The sequence below is a fragment of the Phocoena sinus genome, chromosome 10 (assembly GCF_008692025.1).
Source record: "Phocoena sinus isolate mPhoSin1 chromosome 10, mPhoSin1.pri, whole genome shotgun sequence".
Lineage (NCBI taxonomy): Eukaryota > Metazoa > Chordata > Mammalia > Artiodactyla > Phocoenidae > Phocoena > Phocoena sinus.
In genome coordinates this window covers 99,270,673-99,298,208 of record NC_045772.1, presented here as the reverse complement: position 1 = coordinate 99,298,208, position 27,536 = coordinate 99,270,673, and the positions used below count along the sequence as shown (strand labels likewise).

Below are 27,536 nucleotides of genomic sequence, written 5' to 3'. Positions count from 1 at the left end.
GCTTCAGTACATCTTTTGGGGGGACTTGATTCAACTCATAACGTCATCTAACATGGTGCCCACACGTAGTAGGTCTGAGTAGAGAGTGGCTGGCAGATGGCAATGAATCTGTAGAGAGGGCTCGGAATAGTTGCAGAGTCAGTGAAGGTTGTCTCTCTCCTTTAAGTCTGTCTCCCGCTGCTTGCGCACTGTCCAACTTGCCCACTGTTGCCGCAGAACCTTGGTCAGGCCCCCTTTTCCTTGAGTTGCAGCAAAATTATAACAAGAGCTGCCATTTTCACGTCCCTATTTTGTGTTGGGCGTGTGTTCAGTGCTTCGTATGCGTTGCCTTGTTTAATTTACGCAACATTACAAAGCAACTCTTCTTATTCGCATTTTGTAGTCGAAGAAATGGAAACTCACAGTGGTTGGTTGTCTTGACGAAGATTACAGGACCAGTAAGTAGTCTTATACTACAGTCCTGCTGCTGACTGGGGCCTCTTCCCCCTCTTTTATTCACATCCCCAGTGGGAAGCGTGTCCTCACTTTTGCCCACACCAGGTCCCACCCACTGAGAGCCTTTTGGGGACTGGAAGGAACTGGTAGACGTCCGTCCGTGTGTGGGAGAGGGTGGAGGCTGGCTGGAGCCTCTGCCAGCCTGTACCCGGCTCCACGTGTTCAATCCCCTCGTCCTCCCAGGCGATTTGCTTTCTGTCGTTGCCAGAGAATTATCGTAGTGGTAGCATTGTGAGCCCGTTCCTAGCTTCCGTGAAGGGCTCTTCTGGAGGACAGGAGCGGTAAGGACTTTCTCGGCCCCTTCCAAACAGTTAAGCCACGTGGGTTGCTGGCTTCTGGGCCTGAGGCAGTTTTGTGCAGAGGTTCGGGGTGCAGGACCTGGGGCTCGTGCCTGGGTGCAGACCTCAGCCGGGCTGGGTCCTGGCGTGCACGCATTACACCGTCATCTGTGCCCGGTTTCATCATCTGTGTCGTGGTGGTAGCACCTTATCCCGCGGAGCTATTATGAGGGTTAAATGAGTGACTTCGTGTGAAGCTCACGTAGGTACACGGCAGATAGTCAAGATGAGCTATGATTTATCATCCGGGCTTATCCGGTGGTGTCTCAAAGGGGCGGGGGGCGCACAGGTGAATAAAGGGCCTCCACTGGTGACGTGATGGACTCACTGATCCAAACATTCCCAGAAGGGACAGGGTTCTCCATGCCTCGCGGGCTGGCCTGCCCCACTCCACACGCACACTCAGTGTTGGGGTCCAGGGCTCCGGTGTTCGCAATGTCCACAGCAGGAAAACAAAACCTCACGGAGCCCCTAGGGATGGAGAGAAGTAGGGGGGTGTAGATGGGCACCCACTTCAGACCTCTTGGCCTTCTCCGGGTGCCCCCAAGCCCTGCTGCTGGGACAAGAGCCACTCCTACTGCTCCATAACTGGATTGATGTTCCCCATGTTCTCACGGCGGGAGAACAAGGCCTGGCGGGAGGGGAGGAGGACAGAGGCATCACCCAGGCAGGCACCGCAAATCGGGTGTTAATTACCGAGTTAAACACCCTGTCCTCTTGGCCATGAATCCAGTAAAGGACATTCACGGTGGGTGAGGCCCAACCAGAGGGTGGTACAGCTGAGACCAAACCACTACAAAGGGAACTTCGATGAGCACATCCCTCCTTCAGGTCCCCACCTGTAGCTCTACGGTGAAGGATCGTCTCTTGTTAGCTGAAGGGAAGGAAAGGGGTGGCCTTTAACAGCTGGGGCTGCCAGAAAACGAGAGGCTGCAATTCCCCCAGGCGCATGACATCCAAGGGCTTCATCTCGCCCTGATAGGCAGTTATGACAGCACTTCTCTAAGGAGACGCAATCAGAGAATCCCACAAAAGTGATTGCAGCCCATCGCAAGGGTAAATGGGATCCTAATTAAGGGATGTTCGCTCTTAACGTGTATCAGTGCAACTCTTGCCTTCAGGCACCTAGCAGGGAAGTGATGAATATTTATTGAATGAATAAAGGAGATAAACTCGCACATCACACGTACACCAGCCAACTTCCTTTTGTTACGGAGTCTGTCTACTCCCAGCTCTCCAGAGTGAAAGCTGCGGTTCCCAGGGTACCGTCGGGGAGGGTTTTGGGGGCAGACGTGAGTTTGAGTCTCATCCTCATGCCTCTGGGATTAACACCCATTTTTATAATCCGTGAAGGTTAAATACAATCACAGGAGAAGACAGAAAAAAGAAACTCGACGCGCGTTCTCACCTTTTTCCTCCTGTCGTAACTTTGCGTTTATTTGCTTAGCTTTTGTTTGGCTTTTGGGGGAAACTTCGCAGTGCAAAGTGGGAAGAGTCCTTGCGGATTTCCGCGCGGGTGGATGTAAACGACCTCCTTGCGGATTTCCGCGCGGGTGGATGTAAACGACCTCGTCCAGGCTGCGGGGCGGCGGGCGTGTTTACGCGTGGGGTGTGGGCACGCACGTGAGTCTGCGGGGCCGTCACGCAGAAGCACGTGCTCGTGTGCTTATGTACGTGTCACGTGTGGTTTGCAGTTCAGAGCAGGTAACGCACAATGAGGTGCACATTTAACCGCTAGCCTGGAGCTCTGGGGTTGACCCAGGGACTGATGACTCAACGTGGTGGGGTGGTTGTATGGGGGCACATGGGGGCGGGGGGGCGGGGAGTGAGGCCCTGGGTGGGAATCTTGTAGAGCGGATCTGAGGGTCAGGGTCAGGAAGGTTAGCAGCCCTGGCTTTGCAGCTGATGTGCGACCTCGGGTGCTGTTTTCCTCAGGTGGGGGCTGGGTGGCCACCCTCTCGGGCGCGACACGCTCTCCCCAGGCCACCTCACGCCTCCTCCCTGATGTGCTGAGGGTTCCCAGCCGAAGCCCAAATCCGGCCCTCGAGCTTGGGCTGTATGTCTGGCTGCCCGCAGGACGCCTCCGCTCAGGTGCCACGCAGGGACCTCAGACCCCTCAGGGCCCCTCCTGGTGTCACCGCTTCCCACCCCTCTGCCCCCTCCTGCTGGTCGTCATCTTGCCGAGTGTGAAGTTGCCCAAGGCACAGGCCCCATCTCCTCTGTCCCGTCTCCAGGGCTCTATCCTGGTGATTCTGCACCTCATCGGCTTGTCCTCTGCCCTGAGTTTGTCCTCCTCTTTTGGGTCCCACTTTGGCCGTCCTGGGCACGCCCCCCATCTCTTGCCTGGATCTCTGCATCACCTCCTGGATGCCCCCCACACAGCCGCGCCTGGCTCTGGTCTGTCCTCACAGCGGCACGAACATGCCTTCTGAAGTGGCGACCTGACTGCTTCTCCCATCCTCAGACGCGTTCAGTGGCTTTTCCGTTACCATCGGAGAAGGACCCACCTCCTTGCCGTGGCTTAGCTGGCTCCGCAAGCTCATGCCCCTGAATGCTGTTCTCTGAAGTCCTTCCCTTCTGCTCCAGCTACACTCATCTCCTTCCCTCCCCTCCTCACCTCCTACTCTTCCTTCAGGTCTCAGCTTAGATGTCACCTCTTCCAGGAAGCCTTCCCTGGCTCCACCCCCTTATCTAAGTCAGGCTTAGCTCTCCCGCCATGTGATCCTGCAGTACCTGTGCATCCTCTGTCACAGTGTGTATCGCTTTGTACTCGCTGGCTGACTTCCTCGTCTGCAAGTCCACCGTAAACTCTGTGAGGGAAGGGGCTCCATCCGTGCTGTTCACCATCGGATCCCAGCACCTAGCACAGCGCCTGGTACCTGTTAGAGGTTACAGACCTTTTGTTCTACGAGTGATCATTGTGACATATACCTTTCCTGCACTGAAAATGTTCTGTGGATGCTGGCGTTTAAATCATTATCTATGGCTCCCTTCCTTCTACGCTGGTTGGGACCGTCAGTCACCCAGCGTCCCCTAAAAAGGAAGTCTCTGAGGTCATAGCCATCATCTGCCAACCCAAAGCAAGGCTGCAGGTAAGCTGCCCCAGACAGATGTTCACTGCTGTGCGACAAGGGCAGGACTGCAGAGAGAATGGTGACACTCAGTGCAAACTGGGTAAGAGGAGATTTTTCAGACAAACGAGGGCATACGTTTCGTACCCTCCTGAACAAGGCAAGCCTTAAGTCTCAGAAAGGGCGGAAGGGGGAGGTCAGGGCTCTGCCCGGGCTGTGGGGGGGGGAATTCCCTGCACTTCTGCGGTGGGAAGAGGGGGCAGAGAGACCGTGGAGGTAGCCCTGCGGAACCTCACTCGAAGCAGGGCAGTCTCGGGGTTTATATCAGGCAATGTATTTCCTTCCCACTAGGCCTGATGCTCCATCGTCAGCTGATGTGAGCAGGGGCCGTGGTGGGGTGGGGGAGGCAGATATGTCCAGACAAGGGGTCTGAACAGCCCTGAGGCTCTGGCTCCTAGCTGCAGGCTCTCGGGGGCCCCAGCCTCCTGCTCTGGGGCCGGCGCTCTGCGGGAGGATGTGACTGTCTTAGGCCGGCGCTGTCACTCACTCTTCTATTTATAAAGTTAAAAATAAGATGCTCCATATTCCAGGAGGGAAAGAAAAGCAAACCAGTGGCTTGGGCTGCCGGTACAGCAGGGCCCTGGGCTTCTGTCCACACGGCCAGCTCTGGTGGCTTTTCCTGGAGGCGTCACTGAAGCTCGGCCAAGCCTGTGCCCACCTCCCTTTCTTCTTCCAGCTCTGCTTCAGCATCAGAGACCAGAGCTCTCAGCCCCGCCCCCGCCCCTGGAGGGTACTGCACACGCCCTAGTCAAGGCAGCCAGGTTCCATCCTGAGCACCAAGGGGGCTCGGCCTCGGCCTCCCTGGATTATTCGCTCTGGTTCCTCGGGCCCTCGGCGGATACCAGGTAGCCTGGGAAGAGCCGAGAAGCTTGAGGCAGAACCCACAGCCCTGACTCTGTTGCCAACTGCCCTCTGACTCTCAGTCACTCGTGTGAGAGACGCCTGAGTTGGTCCTTGTCTATCCCACCTGATAGGGCGGCCCTGAACTAGATGGAGGCCAGGGCATGAGGACCTTTGGAAAGCGGGGAGGCTTTGTGCAAGCCTTAAACTTCGCTGTGACTCCCCTGCTGCTTCAGGTGCCTTCCAGGCCAACTTTGTGCCTGTTTCCCCTTATCGAGCTGCCAGAGGGGATGGAGACAGCTCATCACCATCCTCCACATGGCTTCCCCTTCCAGACTTGCCCACGTGTGCTAAACTTGTGCTGTTGAGCGCGCGAGATGCTTTCCCCTCGAGGTGGCAAATGGTGTAGAAAGTGGAGGTTTGGGGACAATCAAAGAGGTGCCGCCCGTCTGGGTTTGGCGGGGAGCTGACCTCTTCCAGGGTCCTGACTTGAACAGGGCGGAAGGGGAGGAGGCTGGCAGGAGAACGAACCTCCCTCCGGAAACCTCTGCCTGCGCTTCTGCTCTCCGCCTGCTGGCTCGGGCTCTACCCTTCCCCAGGCTGGGCCCTCTGCGTTGCTGAGAGCGATGGCTCTTTCCTTTTTAGGCAGGAGAGACGTGCAGGGCTCGCGGTTCAGCTGGTGGGGCAGGCAGCCTCAGCTTCTTGGCCCCGGGCTCTGGGGACCTACGTCTTGGAGAGGCTCCCGTCTTGGGCAGTGGTTCCTTTAACCCCCGCATGACCAGACACTTGATGTGCCATGGGTCTCGCCCGTTCCGAACGCGTACGGGGTAGAGGGAACGAAAGGGAAGGTTTGAGTTTCAAATCTGTCAGTGCCATACTTCTTTGTCTTCCGCAGTGTGCACTGCTGGACCATCATTTCTAAAGTACTGGGACCTGGCATGTCTCCCAGGATCCAGGCCGAGCCAGGATGTTATATTCCTTTGGTACCGTGGCTGGTGCCAGCAGCCGAGCGCTATGCCAGGGGCCCAGAGGAGGGGTGATGCGACGGCCATCCCTGGAGTCACCGTCCTCTGACATCTTCTCGCCCCAGGCCTTGGAGCCCCCCTTGTTACCGACTGCAACGGTCTCTAATCTCACCTGGTCAATCGACGGCATCCGACGCTGTTTGTGTTTCGTTTTTCCTGATTCCCTCTCCTCTTCGGGGTCCTGCGTCCTCCCTCCTCCCAACTCTCCCGCACCTGTGGCTGTTCTCTCTCCAGCCCTCCCGTGGATCCTTCTTCCTTCCCGCTGGTAGTGACGCTGACCCCGGCTTCCCGTCCCTGGATGACCTCATCCTCCTGCACGTCTTGTGACGTCCAGACCTGCACTCCTGGCTGGGTTTCTCTTCCTCAGTGTGCGGCAAGCACTTCAGGTCCACCACGACCCAAACAGAGCTCCCTACCTTTCCTCCGAGCTTGTGCATCTGTTCCTGCCCCGGGTTCCTGCCTCCTTGAAGGGCACTGGTCAGCAGTCATACCAGGGGCCTTCCCAGAGAATTTGCAAGAGAATCCTGCCAAATCTACCTTCTTCCCATCCTTTACTTGCATCTCCTTCTCCTTATCCCGCTGCCTCCAGTCAGACCCTCATCATACTTTGTCTGGATCACTGCAGCCGCCGCCCTGCTTCTGTCCCTGCCCTTTGCCAGGTCGTCCTCTTCACGACAGCGTGATGCCTGCACTCCAGGTGGCCTCAGTGGATGCTGGCTGAGCGAGTGCATGAGTTATGGGTAGAGACGCTTTGCTCAGAGGAGCAAAGGCGGGTGTTTGTTCTGCAGCTGCTGGACGTTGTGAGTTAACATCAGGGTCACCGTTCTCCTTCTCTTCTGGCCCTGGTGGAGATGCCTGGGTGTTAAAGAACTTCAGGTTTGAGCTCATGGGGTTCAGGAGACCTGGGTGATAGTCCAGACTGCAGCTTGCTTACTAGGGGGCGTGTCTTTTCTGAGCTGGCTTTGACCCTGAGAGCACAGCAGAAAACAAAATCAGGGAGTTTGAGGTTTACCAAGGAGTCTTATCCTTTAGGAGGAAGAAGGACAAAGGTTATGACAGGGAGTGAACCTGGACAGGTGGCTGAACCCGTAAGGAGAGGTGCTCTGGTCGTTCCTTATGGGAAACGTCGTTCAATCCGCCCGGCATCACCCCACCCTCCCAGAAAGTGCTAATGGGAGGCTTCCAGGCTGTCCTTCTTCCCCTTGCCATTGTGACAAAATGGGCTGGGTCTTGGGGGTTCCAGAAGCCTCTCTGCAGAGCTCTGATTCCTAACCCGAATAGGGCAAGCCTTGGAGCCTTTCCTGTTGAGCGGATGACTCTTATTTAAGTTTCCGTATGTTTCGGGGTGAGTGGGGATTTCGTATTCAGGTTGAGGGGCTGGCTGAGTGACCCCCAGGGAGCCCCTTGGACCCTTTGGGCTGTTTGATCACATCTTACCTGAAGCCAGGGGACGGGACCAGTGAGTCACTGAGACACCCTTCAGGTTTCCAGCGCTAACTCTGCTCTTCCTGTCGCAGTGTTCAGTGCATGAATGGTGCCCGTGACAGGGTGCATACCATCTTCTCTCTTCAAGGTAACCTCCCTGTCACAGTGTCTACACCTCACTGTGCCTGGACCTTTTCGGAAAGCCGGCCATTTGCGTCTTACACGTCACTTTCCCGTCAGTATCAGGGAAGCTGTGGTACCCAGCATGTGAGTAAAGAGAACACCACAGGTCACCAGTGGGAAATGTTTAACAGCGATGGTTTTAATTCAGTCCGTTGCCTCGGCAGAACATTCCCTACAGTGTATTATTTTGCAGTACTTTATCCCATCCAATTTTAGATAATGAATAATCACAGTCATATCTATGACTGTGGCTAGATACGGCTCTAGCGATTTCATCCAAGGAGCCTAGTGTGACTTAACACATCTGGGAATCCTTTTCTAGGCCCCAAATCCTGAAGGCTAAGGAGGAGCTGGGAAGAGAAACAGGCAGGACTGATAGTGACTGTCCTTTGGAGAGGGAGGCTCCGAGGAGAGGTCCGCTGTCAAGGCCAGAGAGTTGATTTCAGGGCCAAAGCCGGGCTCTGAGCCCTGCCTGTTCCATGTGTCAGGTTGCTGTGTCTATTTTCCGGTCTCGGCTAAATCCATCCTCTCTCTTCTGCTTCCCGCAAGGTGGTCTCTTGTTCCCCACAGAAAGCCAAAGAGCTCAGTCTCCTTCGAGGTAGGTGCCTGGATGGCTCAGTGCCAGAGCCCTGGCCGGGGCTGGAACCAGGACCGTCCCGCTCACCTTGCTGGGAGTGCCAGGGACCAGATCCGTGTTGGGGTGTGGCTGGTATTTCTAGCCGCAGGATGTGGTTTGGAGAGGAGCTGCTCACCCAGAGCCTTGGAGCCTTTCTGAGTCCCCCAGCTCTTGGCTGGATTAGGGGGTCGCCCTGCCCCAGGGGGCGGGGTATGCATGACACGATGTGCAAGCATGCTGCTGTCTTACATCTGCTCCTCTAACGTGCTCTCCATCCTTCTCCACCCTGCTCTCTGCCCCAGAAAGCTGAACTGCATGGACAGGCTCCCCTCCCACCCCAGCTCCCCCAGGCTGCGGGCTGGCAGGGTCCCATGGTGGGGTGTTGTGAGCTGGGGCGCCACCAACGGAGCAACAGCATATCAGAGGAGGGAGGGGAGTGAGCTCAGAACAGTTATTCCTCCAGCTCCTTCCCTGTAGGCTCCACCGTCGACTCTTCCCCTCAACTGAGGCTTCCACGCGAGCCCTCACCACCTCTGGGCTGAGAGTAACTTCTCTCTTCCTGAGCCCTGACACCTAGAGGTCACCGTGGGGTCATCTTACCAGCACCGGGGGCTTCCGCTACGCTGCCCTTACGAACAGAAATGCTTGATGGTGTTCACCCAGCACTTACTCTGCCCCAAGCTCTTTCCATGCATAATCTAATTTCATTCTTAAATAACCCTGAGAGCAGATACTAATAATGTCCCTGGCTTGCGAGAGAGGGAGCTGCGACTCAGAAAGATGCAGTGAATGTCCGAGGGTCACAGAGCGAGGAAGTGGCGGACGCTGGTTCCAAACTCGAGCAGCCACGTCCCAGGACGCAAGTTCCTGCTGGTTACTGGTGGGATCCCTGGAGCAGCCAATCCCGCATCATCTGGGAACTTGGGAGAAATGCAGATTCTCAGCCCCACCCCAGACTGACTGGATCCGAGGCTGGGATCCAGCCTCAGTGGAGGTGGGATGTCCACCAGGGTTTGAGGACCACTGCTCTCACTGACCCCAGCTACCTCAGCCGCCGTCCCTTTCCCCCCCAGCCTTGTGTGGCTGGACTGCCGTGGCTGGTTCCTCCTCTGGCCTGCTCTGGGGAGCAGGCTCCGTCAGCACTGGCCACTGCCCCGGGCTCCGGTGCTTTCTGTTTTCTGTGTTTGGTGACTGTGACCAGCCCAGGCTCTCCTCCCAGCTGGCTTCTCAGGGCTGTGCACCTATTTTTCTGGGCTCATCTTCCACGGATCTTCTCCTTTCTCTGGGCTTCGGTGCCCCAGGTGTGAGCACAATGCTGATAAGTAACAGCAGGACATGGGCCAAGCCTCCCTGCACAGATGTTTCATTTGGCCTCCTGGTTCCTGCTCCCCACAGAGGTGTCCGCATCCACCCCCTCCCTCCGCTTGTCCACGCGGCCCACGTGGTCTCCACATACATGCCTGCTTGGTCCACAGTCTCGAATCCGGTGCCGCCACCTTCCACGGATGGGAATCCAAGACCAGAGAGGGTAAAGGTTGGTCAAGGATGCCCAGAGAGGCAGGGGCAAAGCCGGGGCTGGAGAAAGAGCTCCCAGGTCTCAACGTAGCCTTCGCTCATCGCGTGGTCCTTGCTCTGGGGCTGAGGGTCGCTGAAACTTCACCGGCTGCCCAGTCAGACGCTTGCCTCTCCAAGATCTTTTACGAACCTACATAAAGGCGGGCCCTCGCCAGTTTGTTGGAGATGGGGTCCAGGGTGGGGTGATTCACGAGAGGGACAGATGATTGTGTTCAATGGGGAAAATGACCACGTGCTTAAGAGCGTCCAGGGCGCCGCACGGTGGGACCTAAGTGGGATGACTTTGCCGGGAACGTGTCTTCGTGGAGGCAGGGCTGTCACTATTGGTTTCCTGCCCGTCAGAGTCTCGGCCTCGAGGCAGCACTTGCCTCTCCTGAGTCTGACTCCACCTTCCACCAGTTTCTGACTCTATGACCTTGAACCAGTGACTTGTTGTCTCTGAGCCACAGGTATGCCCTGGGAAAATGGCCTCTTGGGCTTGTCTTCATCCTCTTTCCCATCATTATAACAATATACTTTCTTCCTCCTCTCAGGAGGGAATGGACCTTGAGAGTGAATTTGCACTAAAGTGCTCATTTGACAAGTAAACGTTTAATGTGTTGTGTTCACCACCACTCCCAGCCAAGTCTCTTGATTCAGGAATTTTGAAAGGGATAGAAAAGATAAAATGGGAAATGCTGCATCCAGATTTCATAGGCTTTAAATCCAGGGATTGCTGATTTTTAAATGCTTTTCAAGCCACCAGAATAATCAGGTTTTGTCTGTTTTTCCTTTTGCTTCTATCAGTTTTTTTCTCCATTTTTTTTCGTGGTGGTCAGATGCGCATAATATAAAACTTACTGTCCTAATCATTTTTTTTTTTTTTTTTTTTTTTTTTTTTGCTGTGCGCGGGCCTCTCACTGTTGTGGCCTCTCCCGTTGTGGAGCACAGGGTCCGGACGCACAAGCTCAGCGGCCATGGCTCACGGGCCCAGCCGCTCCGCGGCATGTGGGATCCTCCCAGACCGGGGCACGAACCCGTGTCCCCTGCATCGGCAGGCGGACTCTCAACCACTGCGCCACCAGGGAAGCCCCTGTCCTAATCATTTTTAAGCGTACAGCTCAATGGTATGAAGTACATTCATATTTTTGTGCAACCATCACCACCATCCGTCTCCAGAACTCTTTTCGTCTTGCAAATCTGAACTTCTGTGCCCATTCAACAGTAACTCCCGTTCTCCCCTCCACCCTCTGGCCACCACCATTCTACTTGTCTCTATGGATATGACTAATCTAAGTGCCTCATGTAGGGGGAGGCATACGGTATTTGTCTTTTTGTGTCTGGCTCATTTCACTTAGCATAATGTCCTCCAAGTTCATCCGTGTTGTAGCATGTGTCAGAATTTCCCTCCCTTTTCAGGCTGGATAATAGTCCATTGTATACATAGACCACATCTTGCTTGTCCGTTCCTCCATTAATAGACACTTGGGTTGCTTCCACATTTTAGCTATTATGAATAATGCTTCTATGAACACGGGTGCACAAATATCTCTTCAAGACCCTGCTTTCACTTACTTCGGGCATATACCAAGAAGTGGAATTACTGGATCATATGGTAACTCTAGTTTTAATTTTTTGAAGAAGTGCCAAACTTTTCCACGGTGAATGCACCATTTTTCATTCTCATTGCAAAAGGTTTCCAGTTTCTCCACATCCTTGCCAACACTTATTTTCCCGTTTTTTTGCTTTCTTTCATTATTAGCCATCCTAATGGGTGTGAGGTGGTGTCTCCTTGTGGTTTCCATTTGCATTTCCCTAATGATTCGTTCTGTCGGTTTTTGCTTCATATATTTTGCATCTCTTTTATTAGATGAATAAACATTTGAAATTGCTGTGTCTACTTGATGAAGTGACCACTTTATCATTATGAAGAGATCCTCATTTTCTTGATATTATTTGCTGTGAAATCTACTTTCTCTGATACTCTTATAGCTACTCCAGCTTTCCCTTTATTCAAGTTAACATGGTATATTGTTTTTCATCCTTTTTTAAAAACTGTTTTTGTGTTAAAAGTAAGTTTCAAACAGGGAGGCATGTAGTTGTTTAGAAAATCTAATATGATAGCCTCTGTTTTTTAATTGAGGTGTTCAGACCATTTATAGTTAATGTAATTATAAATATTATATTGATCCTGTAGGGTTTAAACCTACCATCTTGCTATTTGTTTCTATGTTACTTATCTGTTCTTTGTTACACTTGCGCTCTTTTTACGCCTTTTTTGGGGGACGATACTTGAGTGTTTCTTAAGATTCCATTTAATCTTCTTTGCTGGCTTATTATGTATAACTTTTTGTGCTTTTGTAAAGTGGATGCCTAGAGTTTGTAGTAAGTATAATGAACCTATAGTCTCTCTTCAAGTAATATTACAGCACCTCACATGTACTATAAGAATGATACAACAGTGTACTTCCGTTCCTTCCCTTCTGGCCTTTGTGCTATTGCCATCATACATTTTATTCCTACCTATGTTATAAATCCTAGAAGACATTGTTTTTATTTTTTAATTTAAACAGCCAATAATCATTTAAAGAGATTTAAATAATAAGGAAAAGGTCTTTTATGGTTATCCATAAAAGTTACTTTTCCAGAGCACTTCATTCTTGGTGTGGATCCAGATTTCCATCTGTTATCATTTTCCTTCTGCCCAAAGGATGCCCTTTAACATTTCTTATAATGTGGACCTGTGGATAATGAAACCTTTCACCTCTGTATGTCTATAAAAATCTGTACTTTGGCTTTATTTTTGAAAGATATTTTCACTGGGTATAAAATTCCAAGTTGAGAGATTTTTTTTTTTCCTTTCTGTATTTTAAAGGTGGTGCTGTCCTGTCTTCCTGTGTTGTTTCTTATGCAAAGTTGGCTCTCATTCCTATATTAGTTCCTTTGTATGTAACGTATCTTTATCCCCCGTCCCTGGATGCTTTTAAGACTTTCTGTTTATCAGTGGTTTAGGCAACTTAATTGTGATATAGTTTGGTGTGTTTTTCTCCCTCTAATTTCTTTTCCTCAGGGTTTGCTGAGCTTTTTGAATCTATAAGTTTATGGTTTCTGTCAATTTGGAAAATTTCAGCCACCATTTCAATATTTCATTAAGTATTTTTCTGTTTCCCCTCCCTTTGGGTACCACAGTCACATGTGTACTAAGTCACTTGAAGTTCTTTCGCACCTCACTGATGCTCTGTTTAGCTTTTTGTTGTCAATCTTTTTCTCTCTGTGTTTTATTTTGGGTAGTTTTTATTGCCTGTGTCAATCTTTTCTTCTGTGACATGTAATCTGCTATTAATCTAATCTGGTGTATTTTTAAAAATCACATATAGTTTTTATCTCTAGAAGTTCATTTTCTACCTTCTGTGTCGCCACATAACACACTTAATCTTTCCTCTAGTTTCTTGGACATGTGAAATACAGTTACAGTAATAACTTTAAAGACCTTGTCTACTGATTTCATCATCTTTGTCCTTTCTAGGTTGGTCTGGAGAGATGGATTTTTCTCCTCATTATAGGTAGCGTTTTCCCACTTCTTTGGCAAGCCTGATAATTTTTGACTGAACGCTGGACATTGTGGAATCCACACCTTGTTGGGAGCTGGATACTTTTTGGATATTTTGTATTTCTAAGCTTAGTTCTGGGATGCAGTTAAATCACTTGGAGAGTTTAACCCTCTCAGGTCTTGCTTTTAAGCTTTGTTAGGTGGAATCAGAGCAGTCTTTAATCCAGGGCTAATTTTCCACCACTGAGGGGGGATAGTAGTCTTCTGAGTATTCATGAATTCTGAGGTTTTTCCACTCTGGCTTGGGGAGACAAGAGCCCTTTACTGGCCCCGTGTGAGTACCGTAAAGTCGTCCCTTTAACTTCTTTGTCGTTCTTTTCCTGGTCTCAGGTAGTTTCTTCACATGCATAGTTTGGTCAGTCTCAGCTGAAGACTTGAGGGGCACTCACTCCAGACCTCCAAAGCCCCCCCCCCCCCCCCCGTAGAGTCTTCTACCCTCCAGCACTCTGTCTTTCAAACTCTAGCTGTCTTGCTTTCCTGATTCCCACCTCTGTCTCTTCCACCAAGGCAGATGCCTCTCTCTGCCTGGGTTTCCACTCCCTACAACCCAGCTCAGATTTACCAGGCAGTAAGCTGAGACGTCATGGGGTTTGCCTTGTTTGTTTGTCAGCTTTCAAAGGTACTGTTCTTCATTGCCCGACGTTCAGCGTCTTGAAAACTGTTATTTCACGTGTTTTGTTCAGCTTTTAAACTGACCGTCAGAATTGCCTGGGAGTGCTTTGAAAAATCCAGATTCCTGGGATCTGTCGTTGGCTAATGTGAGGCCACCTTTGGAGTAGATCTGGTGGCTGACGTTGTTCCCTTTCTAGCTGGAACACCAGTGTTTTCAGTAAATACATTGGAATCTCTGATTAAAGGAGTTACTCACTTCTGCTAAGAATCTGGGCGGAAAGATATTTATTTCGAGCAAATGGGTTTCCTAGAACTGGAGTCCTGGGAAACCAGATGGGAATCTGGATTGAGCTGATGTGGCTTTGGTCTTGGCCTACAACTTGTGATTTTCTTTCTGATTTATGACGTTGTAGCTCATTTATCTCCAGCCATTGGCTTATTGGACAGATGATGGGGCCAGAGACTCTGTGAAGGGCCAGTTCTTGCGTCCTGAACAGCCCCACCATGGGGACTAAATCGGCCAGTCAGTTTCTCTGAAACTCAGCCCCGTTCCCTGCAACACTTCGCTGTGAAGAGACTGTTGGAAAAGCGTCTACAAATACGCTCGAATCTGTACTTGAAGCCACTTGTAGTCTACATGGATGGAAATATGGGGGTTAGTAAATGCATCCTGTATTTGCAAGATATTTCCTTTTCCTAGAAATCCTGGGAGATGATAAGACAGTTCTCGGTAAAGACACTTGGGGCACCACTGACTCCTCCAAAGAGCGTTGAGTGTTATTCAGATCCTCAGGGTTATTCTTCTCAGTTTTGTCTTCCTTGCTGCCACCTCCCTCCCCGCCCTCTCAAGGGGAAAGAAAGGTCTCTGGTTGCATGGTGGGAAGGAACCTTGCATGATATATTTATGAAGGGCAGCGTTGACCCGGTAGAAGTGGAAGGATACTTTAATCATCACATCCTTACTGAGCCCCAGCTCTGTACCAAGCATTAAGGGGGAAACAGTGACACATCAGATCTGGGTACCGGTCTCTGAAGGAATTTACTTCTTGGCTGTAGAAGCAACACCTACAATTGTGAGAAAATTTGCATGAGACTGTCTGCCGGTAAAAAAGGGCAGAACGTACGTAACCAGTAGCTTTGGACCAGCAGATGCCACAGGAATACAGACTAGGAGCAGGAGAGACCAGGTGTCGGCGTCTGGAGAAAATGACTGAGTTTCCACGATGGGCATGTTCTTGAAGACAGCAACTGTATAGTTCTCAGAAACCTCTGGGGAAGAGGGGTAGCTCAGAGCCCAGGGAGTAGACGGTGTGGAGGGCGAGGACAAGGCTCAGGCAGCCAGAGGAACAGAGCGCTAAGGGCAGCCAAGGCCACTGTGTCCAGGGCCAGAGAAGGGCTCAGGCAGCATCCCCAAGTAACACCGGGGCGGAGAGTCAGTTGGCCAGAGATGCAAGTCTTGTTCTCCTCTATCACACCTTAGAATTGCCTCTGAATATTTACACACACAGCATCTTTACTCATCACAGAAGCCCGTGGAAGAGGCAGGACACATACTTATTGCCATTTGACAGAGGAAGAAACTGAAGGTCGGAAAGGTTAAATGGATTTTGCACCATAACCTGAATAGGGGGAGAACCAAGACCAGAACCCACAGGTGCCCCGAATGTGTGACCTCCGTCTGACACCCTCTGCCTCCTTGGTGACCCCGGCCGAGCATAGAGTCACCTGCCCAGCTCAGGTCCCACAGGGATGATGTGACCCATATCTGGGACGAAGGCTTCGTCCAACTCCAGGCAGGATGAGGGTGGGGGAAGAGATTGGCTGTATCTTTCTGCACATCTGTCCATAAAGGAAGCAGAGAGGGTGCTTGGTGACGTCCTTCAAGTCAAAGGAGAGAGAGGCCCCTGTTGGCTTGGGGAGGGGAGAGGGATGGCGGCGGGGGGGATGCATGGCAAGTCTGCTTTGTAAGCCCATTAAGGAGGAAGAGCCAGGAGCCAGGCACCCAATTAACCTGACATCTCTTGCAGCCAAAATATCTGAGGATATAAGAAGAGAATTCAGTATGTGGAGGCTTGGGGGGAAAGTGACTAATAGCTGGAAAACAGCCCCAGTTTATTTAAAGAACAGGTCAGGTGCAACAACTCCAATAGATTCCTTCCCAGCAGTTCCAGATCTGGGAGACAGAGCAGGTGCCGTGCGGCTGCAACGCCATCCCGATGTGAAGCAGGCATGGCCGTTGTGCCACAAACAGACTGCCAGGGGCTGCCGGGAAGCGCCGGGAAGCACCGGGACACCATACGCGGCTGCCAAGGGCTGCCCTTGGAGTTGAGCCACGCCGTGACCCTGGCCGTGACAGCAGGATAGGGACCGGCCCAGGTCACCCAGCCCGCAGGTGGCGGAGCCCTCACCCAATCCCGGTCCTTTTGCTGTGAGAGCCAAGGTGCTTTCTGTAACCCGTGGCTGCCTCTCCTTCAGGTGACCTTGGCCCGGCTCTGGCATTGTCTGGGAGCCTCAGTAGCACCGAGGCAGAGCCAGGGTGGCCTCTGAGGGCTGCACCAGGGATCGCAGAGGAATGGAGAAGGCAAGAAGCTGTCCCCAACTTTGCCTGGACCAGGGCTTCACAGGGAGCCCCGGGAGGGCTTGTTAAAGTGCAGGCTGGCAGCCCTCACCCTCGCAGGAATGGATTCTGCTGGTCTGGGGTGGGGCCTGATACCCACCCAAGGTGACTGACACAGATCGTAAGAGAGAAACACTGCCCTCAGTCAGAGACCTCAGATGGCTTCCTTCAGAACAGTAATTTCTAGAGATGTTTATAGCTCTCTCAGGGAAAAAGAATGCCACAGCTATTACACTGGTAGCACTAGACACCCTCATTCCCTCTTGGAGATTTACGATTCATTTTAGCAAATTAAAGCCTTAAAAGGATTGCAATTAAGAAATCTCTTTATATTTTGTAGTATACACATGTATCAAATCATTACACTGTATGCCTTCAACTTACGCAATGATATATGTCAATTTTATCTCAAGAAAGCTGGAAAAGAAAAGAAATCTCTTTAGCTTTTTGTTTGGCCCAAACTCACTTGACCACAGAACCCCTTGTTCCAGGAGTGTCTGTTCTGTGGGAAACAGTGTGGAAAAACGCAACTCCAGACAAGCCGTTCTCAGTCTCTGGGATGCAGCGGGAATCGCGTGTGTGGGCCTGTGTTGGAATGGATTGCTGGGCTCCACCCCAGAGAGTCTGATTTAGTGTTGCCAGCGAGGCCCGGGAACATGCATTTCTTACAAGCCCCCAGGTGATGCTGATGCTAGAGGTGTGGGGACCACCCAGCGAGAGCCACGGCAGGAGGCCCCTCTGTGAGCCCTAGGGAAAGAGGGAGGGTGAGAACTGAGAAAGGTGCGTGGCAGGACCCGGGGGAAGAGGCTTCCAGGGAGCACAGCCTTGGGAGGGGCTTGAGTCTGAAGTAATGAAAAAGCATGTGAGGGCGGGCTCTGCTGAGATGCCAGAGTTAGATTCAGGGACACAGTATAATAGAGAGGTGCCAGCTGGTGACAGCAGCTGACGCTCTGTGACATGCATCAGTGTCTGGCCTCGCCACAGGGGGCTCTAGAGAGAGTCTGTGCCTTTAAAAAGCCAACGCTAGAGGGGCGCATGAGGGTGACAGTTGACAAATGAGCAAGCCTGGGAGCGATGCACAGGGAGACAGCTCCAGCTTGTAGGACCAGCGGTGTCTAGACCCTTCTCCCCGTCCCCGAGTCGTGCAGGCTTCCGACCCCCAGGGGGAAGAGCAGTGAGCCAGGTCGTGGCATCTGCTCCAGCACCGTGCTTCCTTCTGGGGAGGCTGACTGCAAGACTGCTTTGCTGAAAGCTCCTCTCTCAGCCCAGGTGATAGGAAACACGGGTGCAGGAGAGTGGATGGGAGGGTGGAACCAGGCTCATCTCTGGCCAAAGGCAGGCATGAAAGCTTTGTATCTGTGGTGTGGTCATGGGGGACAGGAGAGTCCCAGGTGCCCGACACAGCCATGCCTGCCTTGCTGCTGCCCGACACCCACCCTTAGAACGTTCCCCCTTCAGCTGAGCTCCGGCCCCTACCTAGAGGCAGACAGATGGTGCTAGAAGATCTAGCTCAGGTCACTACCGACTGCATGGACCACGGTCAAGATGGGAGAAAAGGGTGATCCCAGGCTGGGTGGGGAGACGGTGAAGACAGCTGGGAAGGAACATGCAGTGAGACCTAGGCCGGGAGCCCCCCTGCTCCCACGCCCTCCTCTGCTCCCCCTGCGGCCCCCGCTACCCCCTACAGGCCCCTTTCTGTCCCTCTGCGGGACCTCAGCATGGCAGGCCGATGCTGAGGACAGACTCAGGTTAGCAAAAGCTGTCTTGACATTTGGAGACGGAGCAGGATTTGGCTCCTTCAGGGGCGCCTTTTGTTCTCAGGAAAATCATCTGTACAGCTTGGGCCGGTGCCAGGGACTGCCATTTATAGCCCAATGGGCTTGGGGTGGCTTCGGCTGCCTGGTGCAGAAAGCGCTGGCTGCTCTCCGCCCCCAGCCGTCTGCCTTCCCCTCGGGTCTCCCCCACTCCTCTTCCCCCTCAAAGCCTCTCCTTCCTCTCCCCATCCCCTCCCCTATTTTCTTAGAGGTCCCAGTTCTAGATTTGCCCACGTGACCCCAGACACCTTCCCTTCCTCACGTGGACCTCAGCTTCTCCTACAGACTGGAGCCCCCTGTCTGCTCCCCTTGGAACTCAGTCACCTTGGCGAGGTGCCTACCTGTGCCAACCTCCACCGAGGCATTGTCCACATTGCCTTTGGCCTTCATTCTCCCCTCCCAGGGCTGGGCTTCCTGCCTGGCCTTGCTTTGCCACCCACTTCGGAGCACAGGGCCTGGCTCCCAGCAGAAGCTGTCAGGCTTGGTGGGACTGAACTGGTCCAGCCACGGTGTCAGGCTCAAGAGCACAGCTTTGCTGTCAGATAATAAATGGTTCACGCCTTGGCTCTGTTACTTGCTAGCTCTGGGCTTAGCAACTGACTGAATTTTTGAGCTTCAGTTTCTCTGCCTGTGAATTTCAGTACCTCACTTATTATTAGGCTTTTATGAGATAATATTCGTGAAGTGTTTAGCACAGTGCCTGGCACTCAGTGGGCCCTCAGTCACTGTTAGGGATCATCGCCATCACTATCATCACCATCACCATCATCACCATCATCACCACCACCATCACCATCACCATCATCACCATCACCATCACCACCATCACCATCATCACCACCATCATCATCATCACCATCACCACCATCACCATCACCATCATCACCGTCATCACCATCATCACCATCACCACCATCATCACCATCACCACCATCATCACCATCATCATCATCACCATCACCATCATCACCAACATCATCACCATCACCACCATCATCACCATCACCATCATCACCATCATCACCACCATCATCACCATCATCACCACCATCACCATCACCACCATCACCATCATCACCATCATCACCATCACCACCATCACCACCACCACCATCATCACCATCATCACCATCACCACCATCACCATCACCACCATCATCACCATCACCACCATCACCATCATCACCATCATCACCATCACCATCACCATCATCACCATCATCATCACCATCATCACCACCATCACCATCACCATCATCACCGTCATCACCATCATCACCATCACCACCATCATCACCATCATCACCATCACCACCATCACCACCACCACCATCATCACCATCATCACCATCACCACCATCACCATCACCACCATCATCACCATCACCACCATCACCATCATCACCATCATCACCATCACCACCATCACCATCACCACCATCATCACCATCACCACCACCACCATCATCACCATCATCACCATCACCACCATCACCATCACCACCATCATCACCATCACCACCATCATCATCACCTTTACCATCATCACCATCACCATCATCACCATCATCATCACCATCATCACCACCATCATCATCATCACCATCATCACCATCACCACCATCACCATCACCACCATCACCATCATCACCATCATCACCACCACCACCATCACCATCATCACCATCATCACCATCACCACCATCACCATCACCTTTACCATCATCACCATCACCATCATCACCACCATCATCATCATCACCATCATCACCATCACCACCATCACCATCATCACCACCATCATCATCTACCCTCATTTTTAGGTGCAAGTGGGGTTAGGTAAAAAAATTCTGTCCCTGAATCTCCAGCCCTGCCCATGGAAATCCCACCCACCCTTTGAGGACCAGCTGGACACCCCTTCGGCAGGGAGCCATCCTCCCGTCTCCAGCTTTGGTGTTTCCATAGCCTTTTATCTTATCTCAGCATTTAGGAGCCTGGGCCTGTTTGCTGCAGTGGGATGGGGTGGACCAGGGAAATCGCAGGTGAAATACTGGGGAGAAACACTGTGCTGAAGATGCCCTGGGAAAGGCCAGGCCTGGGGGCAGGACACAGCGTCTGAGGAGTCCTGATCAGCAGTTGGTACTAAGAATAGAAGACAAATTCACAAATCCTCTCAGTGGAAGGTGACCCTGAGCGGATTGGGGGGCAGGCAGCAGCGGGAGGTTTTCCACCAGAGTAGCGCCCTGAGCCCTGGGCCCTGGGGAGGAAGGGGGAGAGCAGGACAGAGCAGTCCAAGGCTGGAGACAACCATGTGGATATGTTACCAGAACCAGACAAAGAGTCTCAGGGGACCCTGTGGAAGGGACCTTGGACTCAGAGCTGAATGGAGCTCAGGGGTGCAGGAGGCCCCTGTGACCTTGACCGTGCAACAGCCTGGTCCAGCTGGGACTTTTTCTCTCTTTAATGTATTTAAATGGAGTCAAGATTGGGGTGAGCTTCACGCACAGAGCCTCCTCCAGCTTTAGAGGTGACTGCACAACTTCCTGACCACAGCGTCCTCTGGACACATGAGGCTAGACAAAGGTTGGCTTTGTTTTAGTGCCGCCATCTAGTCACTGGAGTACAACGCCTGGGTCACACATCTTTAGAGGAGGGGCAGTCACAGAACTGGAGGCATGAGGACACATCCTCCCAAGCCTCTCCCCCCAGGTCCCCTGGTACCTCCAAGGTCCTCAGAGAAGGATGCTTCCTGCTTCTCTCCCTGCCCCATCCTCACTCCCTCTACCCCCTCTCTGGGGGTCTCTCCCAAGTGAACCCCTCAGCTCCGCTCTGCAGATGGTTTCCAAATCCAGAGAGCCAGCCTCAGTTTCCCATCCGAGGTCTGGGATCACATTTCCAAATTTCTACTTTTGGCTGTTTACAAATGTAGTACTTGTTAGTGGCATACATTTAAAAAATATATATAACAAGCACAAGGAAGGAAAGTGTGCACTGTTCACAGCCCCGTGAACAAGCACCGTGACAATTGCGGCCCATCCCAGTGCCTTCCCCTCAGTCACAGGCATGAAAACGTTTTAATTCTAAAAATGCGATCACACTGTGTACTCATCTCCCACTGGTTCTCCTCAACCCACAGTTTGTCACGATCACGTTTCTCTCATTAAACACTCTTCTGCGACATTTGAAGTGGCTGTGTAGCCTCCAGTGTGGACGCACCGTAGTTTGTACAATCGGTTCTGTTTCATGGAACCCCCAGGTTGACTCTTTATTTTCTGCCATGACGAATAGTGTCGTCACAAAATTCGTACAGCTACGTGCTCAAGATTATCCACGATCCTTACTTTAGGATAAATTCCCCAAAATGGAATGGCTGGGTTAAAGGATTTGTGCTTTTCAGTGCATTTTGTCAAACTAGTTTCCCAGCAGTCTCACTAAAGGTATATGTCAGCACCTACTTTTCTGCAACCATTACAAATGCAGTTTTAGTCTTTTTGGAAGGGGAGGTTTGAGCTTATTTGGTATTTAAAAGTTATAACTTTCTGTGTTCATTTGAAGTTACCCGATTTCTAGAGAGGTTAATATATTTGCAGCACGTTAATTTGCCGTTTGCGTTTAGCCTCATGTGAATTGACTGTAAGATCCTCTGTCCAGTGTCAAATTGGACTGGCTTGTCAGGGCTCTCTCCATATTAAGGTTATTAACCTTTGTCTGCCATGTATGTTAGAGATGTGCTTCTCACTTTGCCATTGACCTTTCGGCTGTGTTTATGGTATTTACCGGCTGGGACGGCATCACTGCCTGCCGGCCAGACATCTTTCCTTATATGATGCAATGACACGTCCAACTTCTCAGAGCCAAACCGAAGTTCATTATTTCCCCCCGCCCCACATGGCTCTTCCTGCTGACTCACTCATTCCTGTTAATGTCACCACCACTTTCCTAGCCACCCAGGCTTGAAATGTTGAAGTCATCTCTGATTCCAGCTTCTCTCTTCTCCCCTCCGTTCCGCCAGTTGCCAACTCCTGTGGGTCTGTTTCTGCTATTTCTCTTGCAGGCAGCCCTTCTGACACCACAGCGGCTCGTTATCTCTTGACTGGACTTTGGAACCAGAGGCCTCAGAGGTCATACCTTGCCTCCCCAGCCCGAGTGCCCCCCTCTTCCTTCCCCCTTGCCCCTCCTGCAGGCTACCAGCGCATCAATTTTCCCGAACTAGAGCTCAAGCCTAGAACTCCCTGGTTACAAAGTGCCAACAGCTCCCCGTCGTCTCGTATTTAAATACAACCTCGGGGCTTCCCGCAATGGTTGAGAGTCCGCCTGCCGATGCAGGGGACGCCGGTTCGCGCCCCGGTCCGGGAAGATCTCACATGCCGTGGGGCGGCTGGGCCCGTGAGCCATGGCCGCTGAGCCTACGCGTCCGGAGCCTGTGCTCCGCATTGGGAGAGGCCACGGCAGTGAGAGGCCCGCGTACCGCAAAAAAAATAATAAATAAATAAAATAGATAAGTAAAATAAATAAATCAATCAATACAACCTCTTAGCCTGGCTGTAATCTCTGACAGCCCCATCTCCCACTATCCGGGCCGAGTTCCCCAGACACACTCACTGCTGTTCCACACTTTTCCTGGTTGTGGAAGCCACACCCTCCAAGAGCTCCCTCCCACTGTCGCCCCCCCACCAAAATCTGTGGAGAAAGCTCCCAGCAATCCCGGGCCTCTCTGACTCTTTCACTGAAGTGACTTCTCTCTCCTTTGAACCCAGAGCAATCTGCTTGACCTTGTCTTGTAAAACAAGTCTTTCTCCATCATCCAGTGGAACCTCAGGGGTCTTCCACTTCCACCAGACAGCGTCCTTTGAGGGCACGGTTCCCGCACGTCTGTTTCTTCCACGGGACCATACAGCACTCACAGCCGCCAACGTTCAGTGGGTATTTGTGGAATAAAGAGCACCAGCCCAGGTGGTGATGCCTGGGGATCATACTCCACTGCTGTTCCCCACCCCAGGCCCAGCCTCCTGGGACAGGGCACCCTGTTAGCCGATGGGCAGAGCGCAAGTCCGCCTCTGCAGGAGGCCGAACTGGGCTGACAGCCTCCGGCCCCACGGCCTGGTTCACAGTCACCTCTTTGTCCCCGTGACCGGTGGTTATTGAGGTGAACGGACCCTGAATCCATCCATCCTTTGCCCCGTGATGCAACGCGTGATGCGTGATGCATGGTGTGTGGTGGGCGCTTCGTAAGTTGGCACCGTCGAAAGAATCTCAGGGGACCCCGTGAAAGGGACCTTGAACTCAGGGTCGAGTGGAGCTCAGTGGTGCAGGAGGCCCCTGTGACCTTGACCATGCGAGAGCCTGGTCCAGCTGGGACCTCCTCTCTCCTTAATAAATTTAAATGGAGTCATGACTGGGGTGAGCTCCATGCACAGAGCCTCCTCCAGCTTTAGAGGTGACTGCAGCCAGCACGGGAGTGTGCAATTGGCGGTCTATTTTTAGCCTCCTGGAGACCGTGACCAACATCCCAAGTGAAGGGTGGGCACACCTGCTGCATTCTAATGAGGCAGCCCGTTGCCTCTGCTGCCAGACAGCCCGGGATCGTGCCGACCTGAAACCTGACGTTGCTAAACTGGGAAGTCTGCCTATTTCCCAGAGGCTGTAGCCTAGATACACCAGGAAAACAGGACCATCACCCCACCCTCCCCAGCTTGCTCCCCTCCAGCCTGGGACTCTGGGCACGATGGAGGGGATGGACTCGGATTTCTTGATCTTGCTCTAGGACCTCCCTGTTTCCCTTGCTAGAAAGGAGATGGTAAGTCTGCACTGACCCAGCTTACAGATGAGAAAGCTGAGGCATAGAATAGGGAGATGTTAATGTACTCTGAGTACTGCTGATGAGAATAGCAATAATAGAGCACGTACTCCATGCCAGAAACCGTTCTAAACTCTTTACAAATATTAACTCATCACTGAAAACAGATTTTTCAGAATTCTGCCCCCTTTGAGGCCTTTGCTGTGCCGTGCACATCTGGATTTCCTACACTTCAGGGAAAGGTGTTTCTTCTCCCGGCAGAACGATGCTTCTGCAGTGAACGCTGAGCCTCTGGGGGTCCATCTCCTCCTCTGTCCTCCCGTTAGCCCGTGGAAGAGGAAGCGCTGGTCAGTGCCGGGCAGCAGCTGTGGTGTGTGGAGCTGAGCTGGCTGTCAGGGTCGGGGAACCCAGGAAAGGGCAGTGCGCTGGCAGGAGGCTGGCTCTCAGTGTGGGCGCTTGCATTTCAGAGGAAACTTCTGCTGATGTTCAGAGTAAAACTGTGAATCAGAAACCGGGGGTGGTGGAGCGGCAAGACAACAGGTGTGAGAAACCAGAACCTAAGAGACCTGCATTTTGGGGGCCAGGTGCTGTTTGCGGGGTGGAGAGAGGTCCAGGGGCTTGATCTGCCTAAGGACGCAGGTGGGACTCATTTTAAGAACTCAGACTCACGATGCGCTGAGCCCTTTTCTAAGCACTTTCCAGGCACCAACTTGTCTAATCCTCAAGATGACTCTAGGACGTGTGGACCATTTTATTCCCGTTTTAGAGTTGGGGAAACTGAGGCACCAAGAGGTGAATAACTCTGTCCAAGGTTGTGTAGCTGCGAGTGGCGGGGCTGGGATTCACGTTTCGGGGGGCTGGCTCTGGAATCCATACTCCAGCCACTCTGCTCTGGGATGCTGTGTGATGCCATTACATCTTTCCCTTTATTCGCCTCTAAGGGATGGTATTATTGTCCCCATTTAACAGATAGGCCAACTGAGGCCCAGATCTGCTCAGGTCACCCACTCGTAGGAGACGGAACTGGGTTAAATTCAGGTTGGTTGGGCTCCTGGGTAGCACACCACCATCCCACACAGCACAGCCAACAGCTTGGGGACACCATCGCCCCTTCCCTGGGGCTGCTGGGGCTGATTGGAGCCGGCTTGGGGCGGGGCGGGAGGGGGAAGGAGGGAGGGTGGAGTCTCAGAGGGCAGGACCTCATGGGTGCTGTTCACACCTGCCCCTCCTCTTCCCCGCAGGTGAGCAGCCCACCCTCGCAGCCCCCGCAGCCCGTCGTCCCAGCCAAGCCTGTGCAGTGTGTCCACCATGTGTCCACTCAGCCCAGCTGCCCGGGACGGGGCAAGATGTCCAAGCTGCTGAACCCGGAGGAGATGACCTCGAGGGACTATTACTTCGACTCCTACGCCCACTTTGGGATCCACGAGGTAAAGCATTCTGTGTTGGTGGACGATCGGGGCAACCCCAGTCCCGCTGTGGCCGCCCCGTCTCCTTGGACTGCATCGTGTGTGCAGCCCTCTGTTGTCATTAAGGGAGTTCTCCCCGTCGCTTGAGGGCCCTGGCCCTGTCTCCATCCGGGGGACCCACAGGCGGGGGGTCAGGGCCAGGCCTGGAGCAGGTGAGCAAGTGAAAGCACGTGTTTGGGTGTTCCTCAGCCGAGAGCCAGGGGTGCTTCCGTGGTCCTTGTTTTACAGTCTAGCACCCTCGCCTCTTCCTGACCCTGAGCCTGGCAGGTCCGGGAGGACCGGACGCCCTTGGTCCTTTGCTACAGGAGCTCGGGTGCTTTGCAGCTAGCGTCCCAAGGCCACAGTGACCTTCTGGCATGATGTCCAGTCCTCAGTCAGGCACGAGCCCTCAGGTTCATCCTGGACCAATGAGCACTTCCAGGGAAGAGTCAGCAGGCTTCCTTGGAAACCTGGCTCTGTCTGACACCCTGATTGATTCTCAGGAAATTCTTATGTCTAGATGCTGTCTTCTTCCATAGCAGGGAAGATTGATGTTAGCTGTAGAACAGAACAGAGCTACCCAACTAGAGGCTTCCTGGCTGCAGCGGGGGCCACAACAGTATTTTTACCTCCCTCCCCACCATCTCCAGCACTTCCTCACCCCAAATAAACAGCTGACATGAGCCAAGTGCTTGCTCAGGGCTGGCCACTCTTCTGAGTACATTATATGTGTCGTTTCATTGATTTCCCAAGAGCTCTATGAAGAAGGTACTTCTGTTATCCCCTCAGTGTGAAGACATATCGAGAAAGGAACAAAGGCTCGCTTGCTATGCAAATGCTTTTTGAAAACAAGTCCCAAAGCTCCCCTTTCAATTAGATGCTTCTGTAAACCCTTCCTGTATCCTAACGGTGATGCGATTGCCAGAAGTGTGTTTACTAAGTAATAGGCAACAAGTTTTTGAGTGCCTGCTCCACACTGGGTATTGCTCCCAGCATTTTATGTTACTGGCTCATTTATTCCTGAGGTCAACCCTGTGAGGTTGGTATTATTATTTGTCCCCATTTCACAGATGAGGATATAAGACCTTACGAATCTTATCAACCTTCATTCATCTCTGCTGGTTCCTCTCCGTGCAAGGTCACGAGCTGATACACAGAGCTAGACGTGAAACCTGCACGTTTGGGGGCCCCGGGGCTTCATTTCCTAATTTCCAGGCCATACAGCCTTTCTTTCTTTATGGAAACTCTGGCTTTGTTCCTTTTGCAATTTCCCATGGAGGTAGAGGGTGGAGGGGTTTGGCCCCAGAGGACTGCTCTCCCCGTCAGAGCATTAATTAGGCCTGGGGCCCGCAGGGGGAGGGGCTGGGCCCTGTGTTTAGTTCTGGGAGCCCGGCCCAGGGGGGCCTGGGCAGCTGAGGCTGCAGCTTTCGGTGGCTTCCACTGGGGTGCGGCTGCGATGGTGCACGGAGCCCAGTCCTAGGCCTGAGAGGTGAGAAGGTCTGGGAGGCAGGAAGGGTGGTTTTAAGAGCTTCCCTCCTCAAGACCCTGCCTCTAATTGAAGGACAGTCCTGTGTCCTTGGGCACCTGTCTCAGAGCAGATTGCTGGGAGGAGACAGCAGTTCCAGGGATCCTAAAATGGCCCCCTTGGGCCTGCCTGGACCCCCATTAGGGACCAGCCGAAGGCAGTGTGCCCCTCCCATTTGCCCTCCCGTCCTCAGGCCCCAGCCCCGCAGCGCCCCCTCCCATCGATTCCTCCCACCCCTCCCTGCAACACACGTAGGCACCTAGGATGTGCCCTCCGGTGCTGTTATATCTCTATGATTCCTTCAGGACAGGGTTCCCCGGCACTCGGCACATTGTCTGATTCGTCTGGGTTTGATGAAACAGCAGCTCATCTCATCACTCAGGTACTGCCTGGTCCCCACGAAGGCCGGGCATCCGGAGGGTCTGATCTCCACTGGGAGAAGATACCCAGGGTCACCAGATACATATAGTATGTACCAGGCTCCCTCCATTTCACGTATTGCTAGAAAA

At 52.7% G+C, this 27,536-nt stretch overlaps 1 protein-coding gene across 1 annotated transcript in view; it reads left to right on the top strand.

The window, feature by feature from the left end:
* PRMT8 (protein arginine methyltransferase 8) overlaps positions 1-27,536 on the top strand; it is a 78,135-nt gene that overhangs the window by 7,857 nt on the left and 42,742 nt on the right. The window contains 1 exon segment of the mRNA XM_032645543.1: positions 25,299-25,484. Within this exon segment, the coding sequence (XP_032501434.1) occupies positions 25,299-25,484 (186 nt within the window).